Source organism: Pogona vitticeps, chromosome 1 (assembly GCF_051106095.1).
Source record: "Pogona vitticeps strain Pit_001003342236 chromosome 1, PviZW2.1, whole genome shotgun sequence".
NCBI classification, from domain to species: Eukaryota; Metazoa; Chordata; class Lepidosauria; order Squamata; family Agamidae; genus Pogona; species Pogona vitticeps.
In genome coordinates this window covers 209,088,806-209,109,672 of record NC_135783.1, presented here as the reverse complement: position 1 = coordinate 209,109,672, position 20,867 = coordinate 209,088,806, and the positions used below count along the sequence as shown (strand labels likewise).

The 20,867-nt window shown below is 43.0% G+C and overlaps 1 protein-coding gene across 2 annotated transcripts in view; it reads right to left on the bottom strand.

Moving 5' to 3' along the window:
• The window catches only part of GCG (glucagon), a 33,406-nt gene extending 13,255 nt beyond the window's left edge, over positions 1 to 20,151 (bottom strand). Inside the window, exons 1-6 of one of the 2 annotated variants that reach the window (XM_020798378.3) lie at positions 19,009 to 20,151; positions 13,874 to 13,974; positions 13,330 to 13,491; positions 7,934 to 7,987; positions 5,031 to 5,168; positions 1,357 to 1,503 (exon numbers count right to left, since the gene is read on the bottom strand). In XM_020798378.3, the coding sequence (XP_020654037.1) occupies positions 1,357 to 1,503; positions 5,031 to 5,168; positions 7,934 to 7,987; positions 13,330 to 13,491; positions 13,874 to 13,971 (599 nt within the window). In that variant the 5' untranslated portion in view covers positions 13,972 to 13,974; positions 19,009 to 20,151. The remainder of the gene's footprint in view (positions 1 to 1,356; positions 1,504 to 5,030; positions 5,169 to 7,933; positions 7,988 to 13,329; positions 13,492 to 13,873; positions 13,975 to 19,008) is intronic. The other variant, XM_020798379.3, reaches the window with a different exon arrangement.
• Between the last annotated feature and the right edge of the window lie 716 nt (positions 20,152 to 20,867).

Here is a 20,867-nt window from a genome sequence, read left to right as displayed (position 1 = left end):
GAAGGACATGTGTAGCTCTGACTGTTGAGTCTGGTGGCTATATGAAATCTCCATTGTACCACTGAATTCTAAATCCTGGACAGGAACCAAGGACGGCAGCTGTGGCTTTAATGCCTCACTTTCAGCCATTCAAAGGCATCTCATTAGCTGCTAGTTCCCATCCACACCTGCTGAAGGTGGACAATGTATTGAGACATAGGGTGAGTATGAATGGCGGGTTGCATGCTTGTGAATGAGGTGCACATTTGAGGATGGATGCATGCCAAGAAGGGATATGGGTATAGGTGGATGTCGTGTTGTCCCTGCATTCCTTCCCTCCAAAACTACCATGTAGCCTCTAGAAGGTTTCTCATCGAGGAATGCATCCCTCTGCTTGGAAAATGTTCCTAACTGAGCTCTACCTAATAGTAGGGCTGGCACTATCACCTTCCAGAGGTATTGACATCATAGGCACAAAATGCCTGGAAGCACCCTTGAGCCCTTCTTTGAATTATTCCTTGGTAGAAAAAGGAGTTTCCCCCCACAAAAATAAGCAGAAAACCTGCTTTTCAACGAGTCTCTTTATTTGTATGCAGAGGAATGTGCTGGTTTGCATGAAAAAGACCATAGAAGGTTCAAGGATAGGGGCTTATATCCAACTTGAGGGGGACACTTCTTTCCCTGTCCAGATCACAAGACACCTGTCAACGAGATGTTCAAGGAGCTATTGTTGGATGGAGATGATGAGCCACTGGAAGACCGTAGCATCAGTTCCCCCCTTCCAACAAATCACTGTAATCTCTTCCTAATACTACATGTACAAGGCAAATAGGAGTGGGAAGCATGTGTCTCTCCAGATATTGTTGGACTATAACTACCATCACTCCTCACCTTTGGCTATGTTGGAGAGAGATGCTAGGAGCAACAAAACTCCAAGTTGCCCACCCGTATTACCCATGAGTCACAGAAATAATCAATGCCTTTTATAGATCTAGTTGTAGAAGGGGGTGGCCATGTTAGTCTGTGCAAGTATTGTAGGTAAAAGAAAAATAGAAACAAAAAGTAGGAAAGACGAAAAGGTGGTGGCATCTTAAAGACCAACTGTTATATACTTTTTTTTAATTTAAGCTTTCATGGACAAGTCCACTTCATCAGATGCAAGATGAACGTCTAATGAAGTGGACTTGTCCATGAAAGCTCACATTTTAAAAAATTATATACATTAGTCTTTAAGGTGCCACCACATTTTTGTCTTTTTAAAATATATATATACAGTATTTCTATTTTGCTTTTACCATAAATAACCAACATTTCCCTCTCCACAACTAAGGAATCCAAGTACATCTGAAAAAAAAAGGTTAATCAAAATTCAAGCACCTCTGGGTCACTTTCTGGTTGATCAGCCACTTCAAAAACTCTTGGGTAGCCAAGTCATCCAGGAGTTTGTTGTAATCACTGGTGAAAGTGCCATCTGCGTGTCTTCGGCCGACTTCTTCAACTGTGCCAGCTCCTCCTTCTGAGAAACTTAAAGGGGAGAAACCAATAAGGAACATCCTTGTAGTTCAGTTTATCCAGCAAATACAGCACAAAACTGGGTTTTATGTCTTCTTTATAAACACTCTCAAATAAAATAACACTGCAAACTCCATCTAGGAGCTTTATAAAAAAGGTTCTAAAAATCACTTAACTAATAAAAGGAGAAACCTGGACACTCTTCATCCAAAGTTAAGCACTTTTAAGGCCCTAGTGATTTTAACAGTAAATATAAAGTTCATTTTAATAAATGAAATTTAAATTGCTTCACTTTGGCTGGATTGTGGTCTGCACAGTAGATGTGTTTGCTACACACAGCTGCAAAATCACCTTTTGTTACAAAGTCCTCACATGCACAGCCAAAGGCCACCACTGATGGTTACTCTAAGAGTAAACAGATGATCGCAGCATTTGAAATTTGCCTGTATGCAGAGCTAAGAATTTCTTAGAGTGAGATGGTGACCAACGATGGAGTACTAAACATCAAGAAATTACAAGACACATAAAATACAGAAAGCTAGAATACTTTAGTCATGTCATAAGAAATTAATAATAGACTGTGGCAACCGGTCAGTCAAGGTGCAATAAATGAGAAAACAAGTGCAGAAAGGAGAAAAACATATTGGCTGCAGAAACTTTGAGACTGGTTTGGATGGATCACTAGTAGAAGATGGTTTAGAGCTGCTACTTCCAAAGTCTGGTAGATGAATGAGAAAAAGAAGAGCAGACAAACTGGAATATTGGTGAACTCCAATTAATCTAAAATTCTTACTCCAATTGTCTTAAAATCCCACTATGGATTCAGAGATTCTTTCTGTAGCCGCAACTCATGGCTGCCCCTTTAAAGACTTTAAATAGTATTCTCGAAGGCTGTTGGAATAGGTTGGTTAAAAGCTTGTTTATTTGGAATAAGCCATTTGGATTATGTATATATAGCCAGTGTGAGACAAATACCTTCCGTGCTGATCGATTAGTACTGCTGGAACTTTGTTAATTAAGTATTTTTAAATGTTAATACATTTCAGCCTTTTTGCGATACATATTCCCAGAAGACAAGACCATATTTACATTATCAGAAACACAAATGGTGTATTTTTAAATCTGCCCTCAAATGAGTCCAAAATAACAGCCCAAGAAAATTACGTTGTATCTCACAACCACACAAAGGAGCCCCTTATGGGATGTAAAAGGATTAAACCCGTGGTGTGATACCAGAATTAAGAATAGTCTGAAGGCATTTCCTGAGGGGAGGGGGGAAAGGGTCTGGATTGGCTGCTTAGAATTTTAATAAAGGTGACAAACAGAAATGCTCCTTCCGAGCACCCAGGGCTACTGTTGGGAGTGAAATACAAAATCAGAAGGAACACACTGAGGCCTGTATCTTTGACCGTTCGATATTCCCACAACAGAGTCAGCTGTTCCATTCACCCCTTTTTGTTTTGCTTCCAGAATTAATTCCTAAGAAGTTTTTGGGAAATTGTAGGGGAGCTGGACACGTCTTCGTGTAAACAGAACGAGATGGCATTGATAGTTTGGCTCAGCATTTCAGGCAGCCTCATTGTATTATCTGCTCCCTCAACACGTATATAAGAATACAGTCCTATAGAGAAACATGTTGTTCCTGCTTGAAGGCTGAGAGGGTTCTTCTCCCTCAGATACATGAATGGAAAGTAAACTTGCTGAGACCTTCCCCATACAGAGGCCTTCCATTTCACTTGTAATAATATTGAAGCAACGGAGTAAATGTAAAAGATCTCTTATGCTCTCCTGCTGAGCTCTCAGAACCAGGTATATATATAAATAAGCCAACCCAAACCCATTATCTGGCTTTTCAAAAAACAAAACAATACAGCTGAAAGACAACCCCTTCTGGGTGTGACTGGTGATGGACTTTGACCATAAATGTTTTGCTTTAAATCACAACAACCCCCCCACACACACACACACACCCTTGAAAAAGGGATGAGGGGAAAGGATTGTGTGTCCTATCACCTAATTGCTCCTCTATTCTTCTTCTTCTTTTTAAATCACTGCTACTTTTTAAACAAAAGAGATCCATCACACACAGTCCTGTGTGACACCTAAGCAATGGAACAGTAACAATAACAGAGTGTAGATTGAAGGGTGTATTAACATCCAACCGAGGAAGGCCGGTCTTTGATAGATCCAAAGACCAATCCATTTTGTTCAGTGTGACAGATAAAAGCAAAAATATGCCATATCTTTATTATCATGCCTGAAATTTGAACAGGTTATCTTCAGCCCGTTATCATCCTTCCCCACCCATGCCACAAGAATCACCTAAGTGCTGACCTACTGTAACTATCCTGTCCGTTCACAGAGTTCTAGCGGCCTTTTCCAGCAACACCTTTTATCGGTTGGCTTTCTTCCTAAATTCCAACACAGGCTGTTGACTCTCAGATTTGATTTTTATTATAACGATGGCAATAATCATTGATTTTTATAGAGTGCCAATGACATAAACAGTGCCTTTTTACAGCTGGCAATAGCGATTCAGAGCATGGCACTGAGGGAGAAGAGGAAGTCCTGCTCTGAAAGAGCACAGAAGAGACAGAAGTACAAAGACCAGTACAGATGAGAATAAAGGTGTGGTTGGACTTCCAATTCCCAGGCCAGGCGGGTGGACAGAATGGGACTTGACAGTGGCTGTGTGAGGGGGCTTCATGAGGAGAGGAGAGGAAGCCAGGAAGAACGCTGTTTCAAATGTACAGTTGCTGGATCAAAGTCAGCAGTGGGTAGAACAGTCCAAGGAGCAAAAAGAAGGGGAGGCTGTCATGAGAGTGGTGAGAACAGGATGTAGGTGGTTCCTGATGGAGTGCAGGTTACTGATGGAGGTGTTGGCAGCCTAAAGTTAGGGGACGCTTGGAGGCAGGGGAGGGGTAAATATTCAGCGTATTGCAGAATGAGAGTGGGAAGGCAGAAACAAAACTCTGAAAGAGGTGGAAGGGATGGTGACAGTGTGATGATGAGTTTAGCAGCAATTTCTCCTCCCGGGGAGGAGAGCAGGAGAGGAGTTTGTACAAACTTTGGAAACAAAAAGCTAAATGAGAAGCCGGAGGCCATACATGGCAAGAAGAGGCAAGCGAAGGAGAACTCTGGATTCAAAGAAGGAACCAATGTGATTTGAGACAACCCGCCTGGTGAGCAATTAATTATGGGAAAGTAGGGTTGGGTGGGGACGAAATCAGGCGGAAGTGGACAACTTAGCTGACCTTCAGTTGGGCTTGACCTTGAGGGAGTTGACCTATTCAGTTGCACAACAGCGTAATTAATTCACAAAAGGCTACATTTTTAATTGGCAGCGAGAACATTTTACACCCAATGATAACATCTTCAGGTACAAAAGTGAAGTAAGAAAAGTAAGTAAGAAATACAGTAAGAAAGGGAAAGGAGGAAAATACACTGCAGTTTCCAATAACAGGCTGTTATTGGTAAGACCTCCTTCCCTAAAGCTAAGAAACACTTAGTGGCAGTAGAAGCAACAGATGGATTCTTACTCTCTTCTTCCTCGTCCATTCATGAGCCAAGCGATGAAATCCTTGGCTGCTTGACCTTCCAAGTAAGAGCTGATGTCACTGGTGTAGGTGCCATCAGCATGTCTCTCGTAGTCAGCATGACGCCTGGCAAGTCCATTGCTGAAAGAAAAACAGTTGTTTGAGAACTCTGTCTTGGGGGGGGGGAGTTAACGCCACCTTTTCTCCTTTCCTTCCTTCCTTCCTTCCTTCCTTCCTTCCTTCCTTCCTTCCTTCCTTCCTTCCTTCCTTCCTTCCTTCCTTCCTTCCTTCCTTCCTCCCTAGAAAACCAATTTCAAAATCCAAAGCTTGAAGAAGTTACTTTTTAAAATCCAGCTGCCCGGAATCCCCCGCCCAGCATGGCCAGTGATGTGCAGTTTCACGTCTGGTTTCAACACATCATCGCAATCTTAATATGACCAAAGGTAGCACTACCTATATTGGACCCAATGATGCTGAATGGCATCACCAAGCGTCATGATGGCAAGGAGCAGGTTGAGCCAACACCATGCATCAAGGCTGTGCCAAGAGGAAGGGTGGGGAGGGAGAAGGGGGTAGTCAGTCCAAAATAGATTGTGTCAGCCTGAAAAACATGGGATGTCTTCAGGTTCACCTGAAAAGAGGAAGGATCTTATCCTGCACTTCAAGTATAGTCCAAGGAGAGTCCCTAAGAGAACATGACGTAACCTACATATAAGCAAAAGATTGCTATTTTCTCTTCTCAAAGAACTGCAGATGATGACTCTGTTGAAGTGAGAACAGAACCGGCTTCCAGTGCCTTTGGATAGGTCTATAGATGCTGCAACAGTCTTCACCCACAAGTATACTGATAGGGGTTGTGCAGGGCCTTTGTGATAAAGGAAGCGTCATTCGTATCTACCACAAACACAAGCCTTGTGCTAGTTTTCTTAGAATGGAGAGTTTTTCTAGTTATCTTTCAGAACATAAAAGGAGTGTGTATCTGTGTTGCCAAGTCCTGCCTGCACAGAGAACCCTTCTATGCAGCTTGAAAATCACATGGTTCTTCAGGCGCTCTCTGTTCTTGGGTGTGGAGGAAACACATTCATCATGGAACTAAAGCCCATCTTACATGTTTCAAGGGTTTCCAAGGAAGAAAGCCCAGGCACAACCTCCAAAGTTTCTCATACCAATGTCATGATTGAGAGAGGTGAGGTTTGTTCTACGCTTCCAAACTCAATCAAGCCTAGCGTTGGGCAAGGATTCAGGTGTGCCCCAAGAAACCAATTGCACCCAGGCTAATGGATCCACCCGGTTCTGTTTACAAACCCTGCTGAGGCTAATTTATGGCATGTGCAAGCAGTTGCCCACATTAATGCATCTTCTGCAAGGCAGCACAAGTATGCGCTCACTGAAACTGTGGGGAGCACTGGGTGGGAATTAGAGTGGTTGTCTTTTTTTTCACCAATGCTCCAGGTTACAGGGATAACTCAGGCTGCTTCTAATGTTGACTGTCCCTTTCAAAATTCTCCTGTAGCTCACCACAGATTCTGATGATTAAAAACCATTCATGAACATCCAGTTCCTGATTCCTACCCATGTCTGAATTGCAAGGAACTGTATTTCTACCTGTCTGGAAGTTCATGTTGTGTTACGGTAAGATGATTCCGTTTCGGTATGCACTTTTAAAGCCATATAAATCCATTAGAGGATGTGGTTTCACCCTCCTCACTGTGTTTCTTAGAATTCTGTTGTTTTTCACCCTGTGTCCTCATTCAATTACACCGTGCTTAGTGGCGCGGGAATTTTGCTGTTATTGTTAGTTTCATGACATTTAACGTACACATAGCACGTTGTTATGAAAAAAACAGTTCCCCTTTTACACGCAACAAAGGCTTCTGGTGTAAACACATACAAAACTCTGCAAACCTATGAGCTAAAGACTATTTCACACCCTGAGCATTTATGGCTACTCAAAAAATATTGTACATCAACAAGTCAAAATATATCCTGTGTACATGTCAAGCACACACATTATGCTGCTACGTGGGCCAGAGAGCCATGATCAGCTGTCGTTCCCTGTAGTGCATCCATGGTGTATCACATATTCACTCTGTCCCATTCCCCTTATTATATATATAAATATATATGTATATGTATATTTGCCTCCACACAATGTGTGAAGTAGCCCATATGTCTTGCTCTGTGGAGAGAACATTATCCAAAAGGTAGGTGTGGATGGTTCCAACGACGCCTGTGCCCACAGTGGCAAGAGCAGTGAGAGCACGGCTAGTTGTGATACCTACCACATATGCAACTTGCCGCGAGTTTACACTTGCCAAGCATTGCGGCTTTCCTCTGCCTACACTTGAATGTGACTGATTATGCAAATCTAATTTAAGGCCAGCATCTTAAGCTCATGTGCGAGATGTGACTTTCATGGCCATGAATGGGCCTGTGCCTCTGAAAAAGACACCAGTTCGCCACCGCAAGAAGGATGCATGGATGGGAACTGAGGAGGGGGGGGAGTCCTTGCTTCTGAACGTATGGGCCAAAAAAAAAAAAAACCCACTACTGGGAGAGATACAGCTCAGGGACTAATTATATGCCCTTTGGAGGTCCCAGGTACACATTCAAGTTAAAAGGAATGGCTGTAAGGGGGCAGGGGCTGACTGTGATCCTGGAGAGCTACTCCCAGATGCAAAAAACTATACTGTACTGGGCTAGCTCACTCCCTGTAAAACATCTTCAGATGCACACATGGGCATAGCAGGCTCCTGTCCCACAGCACCCATCACTTGTTTTCCCAGGCACCCCGGTCCTCCTACCAGGCGATCAGAACCAACATTGTCAGGACTGACAGGGGAGGGCATTCTCGGTGCGTTGTGTGTGTGTGTGTGTGTGTTGTGTAAATCATTTTATTAAAATACCTTGAGAGCTGGTCCAGAAGACTTTCTTTCTCTTTTTCTTCAGGTCCCTGTTGTCTGTGGCAGAAGTCCATAGATATTATTAAAACCGCATTTATACAGTTAGAAAAGTAAAATCCACCCCCCCCCATCATCTGCTGAATATTATAGCGGCATCTTATTACATTTATAGGTAGCTGACAGGATTCACATAGATGCATTCCATGATTTTTGTACTATATGCTCTAGACCAGTGGTTTCCGACCATAAGGAATCCAGATGTTCTTGGACGACAATCCCCAGAAATCCTGGCCAGCACGGCTAGTGGTGAAGGCTTCTGGGAGTTCTAGTCCAAGAACATCTGGGGGCCCAAGGTTGGCAACCACTGCTCTAGACCCTTTGCTTTTTCTCTGTGACGTAATTCATACTGGAAATGGAACTGATGTTTCCAGTAGCTAAGAATGTTCATTTCTATTTGTCGTCCTATAATGTGAGGTCTGGATCATTTGGATAGAAAACCATCAGAACATTACATTACTGGTTACACTTTTCTCTGCACTGATGCATATTTTTTTAAAAAATTGAAAAAAGTATTTGAATGCCAAAATGAACACATTCCCCAGAATTCAAATCAGAAATTTAAAAATCGTAATCACTTTCTGGCTGAAGGCAATATTGTTTGCAGCTTCCACTCTAGATCATATAATTATGCATGTCTCTGTCTTCAGTTCCTCATGTCATTTACACAGTGAATCGCTAATTCACAATTCAATCACACCCCCATCATGTTAAAAAGGAGTCATTACTGTTGGGAGTAAACAGCTTGTTATTGTGAGTCAAAGACACAAGAGCCAATTCACACAACCACTCAAAAGTTCCCAGGCCACCTCTTTTCCAGCCATGTAGCTCTCAAGCTTTGGATGAACCATCTTTGTCTGAGCTGGTTTCTCAAGATCTCAGGCAGCCTCCTCCGTTCGGTCTCCGCTGGGAAGAGTTTTGGCGAGAAGTTGTAGGATAGCTTTTGTTTGTGGCAAATACATTTGTTTAAAACACCCATTTTTAAGTGAGCAAAGAATGCTGCAAGGTGCCAAGCATGAACAAAGTGGTTCTGTGAATCAGCTCTAACACAGCTTTTTAAGAAAATGAACTCTTTTCAGGCTATGTACTTGTTCTATCAAGGATGCTTTATTCCTCCCCTAAAGATTTAATTTCTAAGCCCATTTAATTCAGTAAATATGTTGAGGATCAGGCTTATTTCCTTGCTTGCTCAGAATAGGCATGATCCTGCCACCACCAAATGACCATACAAAGAGCTTAGGAGAACACCCATACAAGCCAGATGTTAACTTTTGCCAATAGTATACACGTGCACTAGTCACATTGGGAGATCCACATCATACCTTTGTCACACTATGCCCAGCACAATACTGCAAAGTTAGGAACACTCCCCCACCACATTCACCCACCCACCAAATTCAGACATTTGGAAGCCCATATAAGGACACTTCAAGGATCAATGTCCCTATATGGGATAAAACTATAGTCCAATAGATTCCACCCACAATCATGGAGCTATAAGAGATAATGATGTGCATAGGCAGGGAGACCCTGGGAGAGGCTGCTTTCCAGGCAGCCAGATGCCTGCCCTTCACATTACATAAAAAGGCAGGATCCTGCTGAGGTTCCTTAAGGCATATGTTTGATTCGTCCATTGAGTAGCCAACGTCATATCTAACTGAGGCGCTGTTTGACCAGCTGGCCAGTAATCAACCAGGATGATGACTGATGTCGACAATGCAAGATGCAAAATAAAACAAAATAAAACATGGAGTATTTGGACAGTGACGAACCCAAATACTGATCAATGAGACAGCAAAGTACTAAATTACTTTGACTGTCTGCATCAGACATGGTGAATGATACAAAAGCTGTGGAGGGAAAGGAAGGGGAAGAAGTCGAGGGATGAGACCCACATACTTTGTACATGTATTTCTAATATTTCCAACTGGGAAATGCTTTCGGTTATAGTAGAACAGTTTACTGTGCTGGGTTTTTCTCTCTCTTTTTGCCGATATTCTGAGGATTCTTGGCGTTCCTAGCAATCTTCTCTTGGGTGTGTGGGGGGGTTTCGAGTCATTCATAACAGCTCCTGACTACTAACCTTCCCTTGAAATGTGTAGCTTTTCCAGGAAACTTTGGGTCTGTTTTTTTCTAGGTCACCCTGTCAGTTCAGGCAGGGCAGCAGGAATGACCAAGACCCGATGGAGAGAAAGGATCGTGCATGGCCGTACCAGCAAGAGTTGCTTTCTCCCTTAAAGTGAGCCTTCCGTCTGTTGGGAGTTAGACCAGCCCAGTCCCCAGAAGGAGCAGCCTTATTGCTGGATCTGAAAAGGTCCAAGTTGGGCACCGATTGGGGTTGGGCCGGAGCACTATTGCCCCGACATTGTGAGATTGCGGGAAAATAGCTTACACTGGTCCACGCCCCAGGCGATCCAATATGCGAGTTGCCCGCCCATGCAATCCCACCCTTGTACTTAGATGAATTGGGAGGATGCTGTGGAATTGGGGTGGGTGGGTGGACCTTATTTTGAGTGTGAGGAAAGATGGCATCAAGGGTGTGGCCATACAATAGGTCCCAGTTTGGTATGGAGAACTTGACTGGCTCACTCCTCGTAAAGACAGCTTGACTCAGCTGCCAACTGCAGGAGAACCAGGGAGCCAGAATATTTCCCACCGGATTCTCTCCAGAGTCCTCTTTGAAGTATGGGGACATCACGACGAGTTCCTTAGCTGACAAATCAGTGCGGAAAGGACACAGAGAAAGTAGGAAAATCAAATGCTATTTTTGTGCCTCCATCTTCCTGCCGGTCGCTTGCGCAAGAACCTTTGTGGTCAGAAAAACCAGCTGCAGCTACAAGAGGGAGGTCCTTTCGTGTAGATGATCATGCCCATTAAAGGAGGAAGGACTGTAGCTCAGTGGTATAAAAATGTGGCATCCTTGGCTAGGAAAGAGGCTTGTTTGCTGTTTCAGAGAGTGGCTACCAAGCCACCCAGAGAGGACTGAAGCCCCTGGGCCAGTGCTCTGATTCAGTAGAGAGCAGAGCGGGCACATTCTAGAACCCAGCCCAAACTCTGTCATGTTCTGGTGCGTTATTTTTATACTCTACTGAATTCCAGGCAAGGTATATATTCTGCACATACCTCCTTCTGGTTGAGAACATTATGTCTGTCATGCTGCCAGTCGTATTATCTTCCGTTTAGCCATGGGCCAGTTACTATCTTGATCCTACATTTGAGGTCGATAAACTTATCGGAAATCTTTTGAATCAATAGTTTCAAATGCAGCTGCTTTGGAAAGAATGTCATTAGTGACCATAAAAAAGAGCCCACAGGATTGTGCATGTGAGTGTGTGTGAGTGTGTCTGTGTCTGCGTGATAGAGAGACAGAGAGAAAGATGGATATAAAATAAGTGCTGCCTAAATGATGTTTCTCTTCCCCCCCCATTTCTTTGACATAAAGCTGATATTTTAATAAACGTATTCAATTTTGTAATACACTGTGATTTTCACATGACATCTATGGAAGCTAATTTATGTTTACATATGAATGTATATGAAGCCCAAGTCTGTTAAGCAGTAGATGTTGAAGAAGCATGGGTTTCAACAGGATTCCAAGGGCATTTCGGTATGGATAACTAATTAAAACAGGAATTAACAATCTGGTTTCTACAATACTTTTGAATACATCTCCTACAATCTCTCACTTTTGGTCATACTGGATGGCGCTCTTGGAGTTATATTTGCAACCTTGCCTGCTGCTTCTGGCTTGAGTGACTGGGAGGGATCTCTCTAGGTTGGGGTGATTATCAATATATCCATCACGAACAAATCATTCCTTCCCACATCTGAATTCAAAGAGAGCTCCCGCTTCTCTGCTGAGTGTTCCTTTCCCTCTCTCTTTAATCTGTTGGAAGCAGAGCTTTTTAATCTGTTCACAACTGCAAGTGATGAAACATTTTTATTCTTTCTCCTGCAAATGTCTCAAAGCGAGTTATTGAGACCTTAAGTGCCAGTTAATGAGAAAGGGGTGGACTATCTGGGAAACTTGTAGCTATTCTCTTCTGTGAGTCTCTATGCTTCTACTGCATAGCACAAGGACTCTGCAAAAGGTGCCTATGGAAGTGTCAATCCAGAACATCGGGTGGCACAAGGCTGCCTACCTGAACACTCTTTTGTGACTACAAGGCGGTTGAAGTGAATGTGAATTGTACAATAGGAACATTTAAATGGTTTACAAATAATCCCTGTAACTACGTTGAGGGAAATGTGACATTCTAATATACAGCCTATATTTTCCAATAGAAAGTAGAGATGTACTGAGATCCTCACATTTATTTTAAACTGCTGCAGTTGGTATTAAGGATATATCAGCAACCAAAGTGGTACCACCCTGAGAACAGTGGTGGCAGTGCTGGAATAATACTGTAGCTTATGATTCTTAAGATGTGAGTAGCTCAAGGGAAAAAAAATCAGGGTAAGGGCCGTTCTTCAGCATAAGTTCACATCTGCATGTGAACTCCATTCATAGGTACATGAGTACCTTCATGAATAAGTGACATTCCATTGTACTATAACTACAAGGAGGCACAATCCACTGTGCACATCCAACATTCTGCTGTGCCCATCCGTATGACGTATGTGGCAGTCGAACAAGTGCCCAGCAGCCACTGTTGCACAAACCCATTCATCTCAGTGGATGTTGGATGGCAACGTTTTCTAGTGGATGGAGCCAATAGACCCTTCTCAACTGACATCTCCTACAAGAAAATGTTCCGTGAACTAGCAAGTTTAAATCTCAGAATGGGGGGGCCGGAATGCCTTTTGAGAAGATGGCAGAGAGAGCTTTTGTGGTTCATCCCTGAGCCTATAGAGGTTGGGGAGTTTGTGAATGAGAATGGATGGATGGATGGATGGATGGATGGATGGATGGATGGATGGATGGATGGATGGATGGATGGATGGATGGATGGATGGATCCATCGATGGATCGATGGATCGATGGATCGATGGATCGATGGATCAATCAATGGATCGATTGATGGATCGATGGATATTTCACTTCTAAGGTTTGGTTCCAGCTCTGTGAAACCTGTGTAGATTCTACTGGCAAATTTATTTTGCCATGGGTAGGAATTGTGTGACCCCTGCAGATGCTGGTGGGCCACAGATCCCACCAGCCTGAGCCAGCCAGCACAGCCAGTGGTGACAGAAGATGGAAGTTGTAGTCAAACAACATCTGAAGGGCCACACAGTCTCCATCCCAGGTTTCTGTAGGTGGGAAGAACAACTCTTGAGGGATGGGGTTAATGTGACAATTTGAATGGGTTCAGGGTTGGGTTTAGGGTGTCCATTTTGCTTACCCGCTTCTTTTAGTGTTCATTAACCACTGTACAAAATCTTGAGCTCGTCTCGTGTCCAAGAACTTGCTGTAATCGCTGGTGAATGTACCTTGTGAATGCCGTTTCACTTCATTCAGCTGTCTAGAGTCATCTAATGGTTCAGCCTGGGAAGCTTTGAATGATCTACAAGTGCGGTTTGTAACAAATTAATTGCACTGAAGACTACACATTTGAAAGGTGCCACATCTGGGTCCTGGCCTCCTTAAAAGATACATTCCTTTGAAAAAATAATTGCTGCTAAGAAAGGGTCATTAGCTGCCTAATGACTGCTGGGGAACAGGAGAAACAGATTCTGTTAACACAACAATAACAACAACCCAAAGCACTCCTGGTTGAATGAACAACCTCATGTGCTTCTGGCTTTTCCAATGTTCATTCTATGGGTGGAAAAATCACATGTTAACAGCTTAAGGAAATATTCATTCCAGTTTATCCTCTGCTATAGGAAAATTCACATTCATTTTGGAGTTATTAGGGCATTACAACTTAGATCTCGGGTGTTTACCTGGTTTTCTCTTCTGTTTCCTGGAGGGGACTTTGCCAGCTGCTTTGGATAATCATTAAAAGCAATCCAGCGACAAAGTATGTGCTTTTCATGTTCATCACCTGTCAGAAAGGGATGGAAGGAAAACAGTCATGCCCTACTGCACTTTTATGGCATTTGTACATACAGGTATACCCAACTGTGACAGGAGTCCAGGGCTATGTCACAGGCTGGCATCAGCAGTCTACAGCTCAAGTAATTGTAATCTCCACAACATCTCTTTTGTAAAGTTAATGATTCTTGGCTATTTACCCAACACCAAGTCACCTCAAAATACTCTGTAATGCAACAGGGAGATCTTTCAACATCATATAGGCCAAAATCCTATTGCGAAAATTTATGCCCATGCAAGCCGATGATGTCATCAGCCCCAGAATTCTATTTGCTCATTAAAAGTGCTTTATTCCATCTTCCCAAGTTTTGAGGTTTCTTTGAGATCCCTTTTGACCTGGGGAAGCCTTTGGGAGCTTCAGGACAGGGTGAGGAGAGCCTTTAATGCCCCGAATTCACCACCAGCACTTCTGACCCCTTAGGATTAGGGCCACCAGGACCAGATTTCAGGCATTAAACGTTTCCTCACCCCATCCTAAGGTCTCCCAAAGGTTTCCAGAAGCCAAGCGGAGCTTCAAAACGTGGAAGGAGTGGAGTCGGAAACTTTTAATGGACAACAAAAGCACACATCTGATGATGTCATCTCCTTGAGCTGGGGTAACTTTATGCAAGAGGATTTTTGACCTTACAGTCTTAACGGTGGAAAATTGATTTCTCGTCCATGTTTTGTTTTCCTTGCTGTGCAAAGAACTCAAGGATTCCCCACAGTTAGATGCCACATTTAAAAAGGGATTTCTATATCCAGAAGCAGTGAAAGCTGATTATAAGAATGAACATGATGGAATTGGACTCAGTCAGGACTGAGCTAATTGATTTCAGCGGAAATTGGTCATGGTGGATTATGCCCAAATGACACAATTTTGTAACATGCTTAGACAGAGAGTATAAATCATATTGCCATCAGCATTTGCTGATGTCCAAGTGTAATCCTCAATTCTGGTTTCCTCTGTTGGTTGGGGGGGGGGGAGAGAAGTCTTTTTTATTCATTTAGTAGTGTAATACTGCCCCCCTGTGGTGTTTCTTAAGAAATCACGTTATAATACTACAGCTTGGAGCTCTTCATAAATCTTTAAAGATTCCACATGATTGTGCAGCTCACATAGACAGATCGGGTGGGCCTAGGTGTGAAACAAGGCACATTTCCACCCTTTGGCAGCCAATGCCTAGTGATTTAAAAAAAAACAACATGAGAAGCAACATTCTCACAAATCGAAGAGAAGGATTAAGAAATGTCGCAACAACACAGACAGGCAGACACAGTTCTAAACAGCAAGAACCTGGGGCCAAAGATCCAGAGATCCATTATGTAGCAGTGCTTAGAAAAGCTTTCATTTTTGTTTTCTAGACACCAGTTTCCAGCATTCCTCTACCTGGCACAGAAATTCTTGTGGTATCAAGCAAGAATCTTTTCTACTGCCCATGATGCTGGGAATAGTAGGCTGTGTGTTTTTTTTTAAAGCACTCTTCCAAGTTTTGGTTTTTATGCACATCTGCATGTATGTCGCATAGATTTCTGTGAAAGCCAGTACAATGCAGTGGCTGGAGACCGAGAGCCAGGAAAGGTTAAAAACTTCCTCTTATAAGCTGAATTATCAATTGTCTGGCCCTCTATCTAATTTACTCTTAGCAGGAATTGATTTTGTGTAGATGGCAAGAATGATTACATGACCCAATCTTCTAGTAGAAAAATCGCAACCTTTTTCTTCTTCTTTGCTTGTTAGATAGAAAAAGGGAAGAAAAATCCTCTCAAGACGAAAGTTGAAATTCCAGGCGAATATTCCATGACCTGGGTGCAAATTCAGGTACGTGATACTGACCCAATGGGACTTCCATGATCCTTTTCTGTCCAGGGCAGCCCATCTCTTAAATATAATGATTTGTAGCCAAATTCTGCCTGGATTCAGGATCAGAAAGCTTACTTGTCTGTGTTCTTTTCACTGTCATTTTCAAGAGACTGGGTACAACCCTACAGATGAAATCCTAAACACACATACTTGGGAAGCCCTGTTCAAAACAGGGGAATGTTTTCTGATTTGGTTTTCTGGGACTGGACTGCATTTTTTTCATCTGCATGTGATAACACCCTTTCCCCTCTTTTGTGTGTGTGGCTACGGCTCCCAAACTGCTGCTTTAAAATTTAAAAGGACATGTGTGTCCACTATGTTTTGAGACCATAATCAGATTTGGATTGTGAAAATAAGAAATGAACAAGACACTCTTAGGTTACGACGACACAGTGAGGGAAATGTGAATTTGGTTGCATTCACTCTCTCTGAAGTCACACCAGGGAATTCAGGTCTGCTCAATTTAAGTGACCATATATATAGAGAGAGAGAGAGACCAACCCCCAGGCCCCCCCCAAAAGCACACCTTGTTGCAGCTCTATTGAAGTGCCTGTAGGTGGCACCATTCAAAGGAATTGCCATAAGAAAGCTTTTCCTTCCTCAATGTCTCATATCCTCATCTTACATTTTTTTTAAAAAAAAAATTGCAGACTGGGAGAGCTCTGTTAAGATGAAACAAACAAACAGACAAACAGGAGTTCTGCTCATGGAAGAGAGGCTTTGCTGAGAAAGTGATTGCTGGTGCTGCTTTTATGTGTGCATATGTGTGGTTCATCCTCGTAAGAAAAGAGGTGAACGGTCAGGTGCTTCAGCAAAACACTGCTCTGTGTGCGCATGTGCTCATCCTCTCTTTCTATATCAGTTCAAACAATCACATGCCTGAATTGATGCGAAAGATTCTGGTTTTTAAAAATTAGAAGCCTAGCCTGAGTAGCACAGGGGAAAAACTAGGGAGTAGGGGGACTCTAGGCTGATTTGCATTTCCCATTGCATTTCATGATCAAGAGAGAGAGAGGGAATGCAAATCAGCCCACCTCAAACCTGTAGTATTTGCTGTATTTTTTAAAATCAACATTGTCACCTCCTTAGGTGAAAATGAAAAAGGCATTGCCTTGATCAACGAGAGCATTGTTTTCCTTGACAAAAGGAAGTGGGGAGGGATACTTTAGAAGTCCAGGGTTTCAAAGCACTATGCAACCTCTGTATACAGCATGAAGTAGTGACCTTGCTGAAGTTAAGCAAGGGTAGATCTGGCTAGCACTTGAACGGGAGAGCACCTTGGAGTTCTATCTATGCCCTCTTAATTTCCATGATACAAGAAAGGTGGCATGTTGTAAACGTGCTCATAAATCCTCAGTGTCTGCAGAAAAGTGTGATAATTCTGAATGGCAGTAACACACAATAGCTAGAAGGAAGAAAGATTAAGATTCCCAAGTGAAAAAAAACATAATTTTAATGTTACAATCCTACATTTAAAAATACTATTAATTTTACTAATGATTTTGACTTCTAATGTTGCATCATTTTTAGTACGGGTGGGTGAAGAAAGGCTTCCCAGACCTTGCTGGACTACACTGTCCATCAGTCCTTGGCCAGTGGGAGGTGTGCTAGGAGTAACAGTCCGACGATAGCTAAACAGCCGGACTTTGGCCACTCTTGATATAAAAGAACACACAAGTTCCTGTCCTCAGGAACTTTTATTTCTCACTAAACCCTGCCGTGCACTCCTCACTTCAGAACTTTAACATTTTATCACCTCTAACAGTCAAGCTGCAAAGTGGTGGGATCTTCGAGATTCGGGCTGAGATCCTGTAGAAGGGGGTGAGACGTTTCAGTCCACATTTCCCTTCCCTGGCATGGCTGTCTTCCCCCTCCCCCGGCTACTAGTAGCCCCAGAAGGCTAGCAATGGTTCCAGATGGGGGAAGAAGGACCATCACTATAGGGGAGTTGAGCAAGGCCACTACAGCTCCAGGAAAATTCAAAACCACGCAAGGAGTTCCAGTCATGGACCTCCCCTCTCACTTGCAGTTAGGTCACCAAACCCAGGTCCATCGCTGAGAAGCTGTAAAGGTCCATTTTTATAAGCCTGGCTGATACACTGTTAATGACTCAGGGGATAAGAGTCACCGTGCGGCTCTACAGAAGCAAATTAGAGCCACAGTCCAGTCAGTGTTAAGAGTTTTAAAGCCCTGGTGTCCATGGAGAGTTGCTGAGTGCAATAATCCTGCATCCCTTGGATGCGACTTTTTACTGACACACACACACCCTGCCGGTAGAGCCATACTGTCTACAATGCCCAACAGCAGCGGTCCAGGTTGTCAGAATGAGGTTCTCCCTGGCTCTACCTGAAGAGGCTGGAGACTTGAATTGGGATCTTTTCCATGTAGAGCAGGTGGTACAGCCTGGGACCAAGCACTATTGAATTTAATATGTAAACAGGACAGGTTCTCAGCTCAAACGACACGCCATGTGTGTTTAATTTCATGGAAGATCATGGCATTTTGACCTTTGGTTGGATTATGCCCTGATCTTTATCTGGTTTTATAAAAGTAACAACTTTGGATGCTATTTTTTAAATTATGCGGAACAATTCTGTATCAAGAGTAAACTGTTTTAAAAATTATTTGGGATTTTTCATAATATATATATATATATATATATTTTCAAAAAAAAATTATACCTAGCTGACCCCATTATATTTTCTTCATGACTTTTCTCAAAATTCTTTTCTCCCCCCCCCCCCCATTCTTGCTGTGTTCTGTGCTCTATTATAGCTTTAAAAAATCTCACTGCGGCCCCTCACAGGTGAACCCTCTTCCCTCGCCTTCAAAGGAAATGGATTTTAAATCATGGCACATCATGCTGCTCAAAGGCAAGGTTCTTTATCCACTTGCATATACACACACACCCCAGGCAAACACGCTCACGTGCACCTACAAATATATAAAATGAAAATATTCCAAGGCTGGCATGACCACCCACTTCCCAGGAACGGAGCCACGTTGAAATAAATGGGACTTACCTTTGAGGAGACGTGCCTAGGGCTGCACCACAAAGTCACCAGTCAACACAGCCTAAGTTTCCCCAAAGTATGAAGAGATCACCAAGCAAAAGCTAGAGGTGGCTCATCTGACTCTTACCTTAGAGTGCTTGGAGGGAAGAGATGAAGCAGGAAATACACCACCTCTCTCTGTCTTCAGAGACTTCTGGGGGTCTTGGGAATCCTAAAGTGACTGCATACGCTTCTTTCTCTCTCTCAGCCTTATATATACAGTTCAGCTCCAATAAGCACTGCATCACTGCTGACAGTTTCTTTACTCAGTTTGGGGGGGGGGGGGAGAGATGAAACAAACAATCCCTTTGTTTGCCCATCTTTGCATTTGACCATTTTTCTTACAACTGATTTCACACATTTTTTTCTGTTTACTCTGTGACATCAGTGTTGACATGAGGCCTAATGGGTGGCGTAAAGGCAATAAGGTGTTGCTGTCAAAAGAATTATCTACCACGATGCTAGAGTTAACTCATCACAAGAATCACATGTCTAGGAGCCAACATGCAGCTTCTTGATATCCCCACCCCCGCCTCTAAAAATGAGACATCATTTGTACATTGTCATACAAACGCCAAGGCCTGAGATCTAGACAGGGTTTGACATTTCTGAAAGACATTAGTGAGAGATGTTTAAAGATGTGTGTTGCTCCACCATAGAAATCCATGGCACCTGGACGTAATGTTTAAATATATGAACCCTTAGATGTAAGATGGGTTTGTAAACAAGATCCCATAGATCCAAACATTGAGTAAATCCACTTAGGAGACCAGAGGATAGTCTCACAAAGTAATTCTGATCCCATCAGGCCCACTGTGTTCACTTGCCTCACACTAAGGAAGGCATGCATAGGTTTTCCAGGCTCAACTTATTGATAGCTGGGATCTACATCAAGGAACTTGCGATCTCTCTCTCTCTCTCCCTGTTCAATTAAAAAACAAAATATTAGCAGGTCTGACGGTGCAACCCGTTTCAGATCAGGGTATATGCCACTATTGGAAAACTGGTTGTTCGCAGCCATGTTACATTAAGGCTGCAATTCCTTGACATCCTCAGCTAGGGTGCATTGAGCATAATGGGCATTACTCTTGAGTAGGCAAGCCTAGGATCGCGACCAGTCTATGTGGCTCAGGTCATCCCTACCGACGGACACTTTGTGCCAGCTCATGTTGCAAGCAGTCATGCATCAAAACAGCAAATAGTTCTAGAGGTGAGGACATCTGATGATGTGGGCTCTTCCACAGATAACTTTGCTTACCTATATGCTGCTGCTTTTATTCCACAGGGCACTTCATTGCTCCTTCATGCCTGATGGCAAATATGTTAAAATGGCAATGCCAGCAGCTTTGGTTGTTGATAACAGGATCAGTAGTTAAAAAGAGAGGAAGCACAAGTGGCTTGTTCTTCCTGTTCTTCTTGCACTTTTCCAATTTCCACATCTCTCATTGGGGTCAGATGAGCAAGCTGACCGTGAATTGTTAGGCTGTGTATCTAACTGTGAAAGCAGATGTAAATGTTGTACTTAAGCCATTGCCAAGATACCGTGAGGCTAGTTGTGCCGTGCCTAGAAAGAGGAAGGCATCTCTCTCACACACATACACCCCTAAAGAGGACAAGACACAAGACACAGATTTATATGAAGTTTTCATATCCTAATCGCCAGACTTATATGCAAATTTAAAAATAACTGCTATGATTTAAAGTGCGGGCGGGCAGTTTTAAGGGTTCCCTGGTGTCCCATAAACCCACCAGGGGCCTCTCGTTCACTGAATCTGCAAACTGAACTCACCACAGCAGCAAATTGGATGGTGCATGTTGGCAGAGTCCACAAAAATTGGCAAGGGACCTGCATTTGCCCCTCTCTGAATGATATAATAATATCATACAATACACAAAGATATACTCTTTGTCCACCTAAAATGTAATACCTCTAGCCACTGAAAGGAA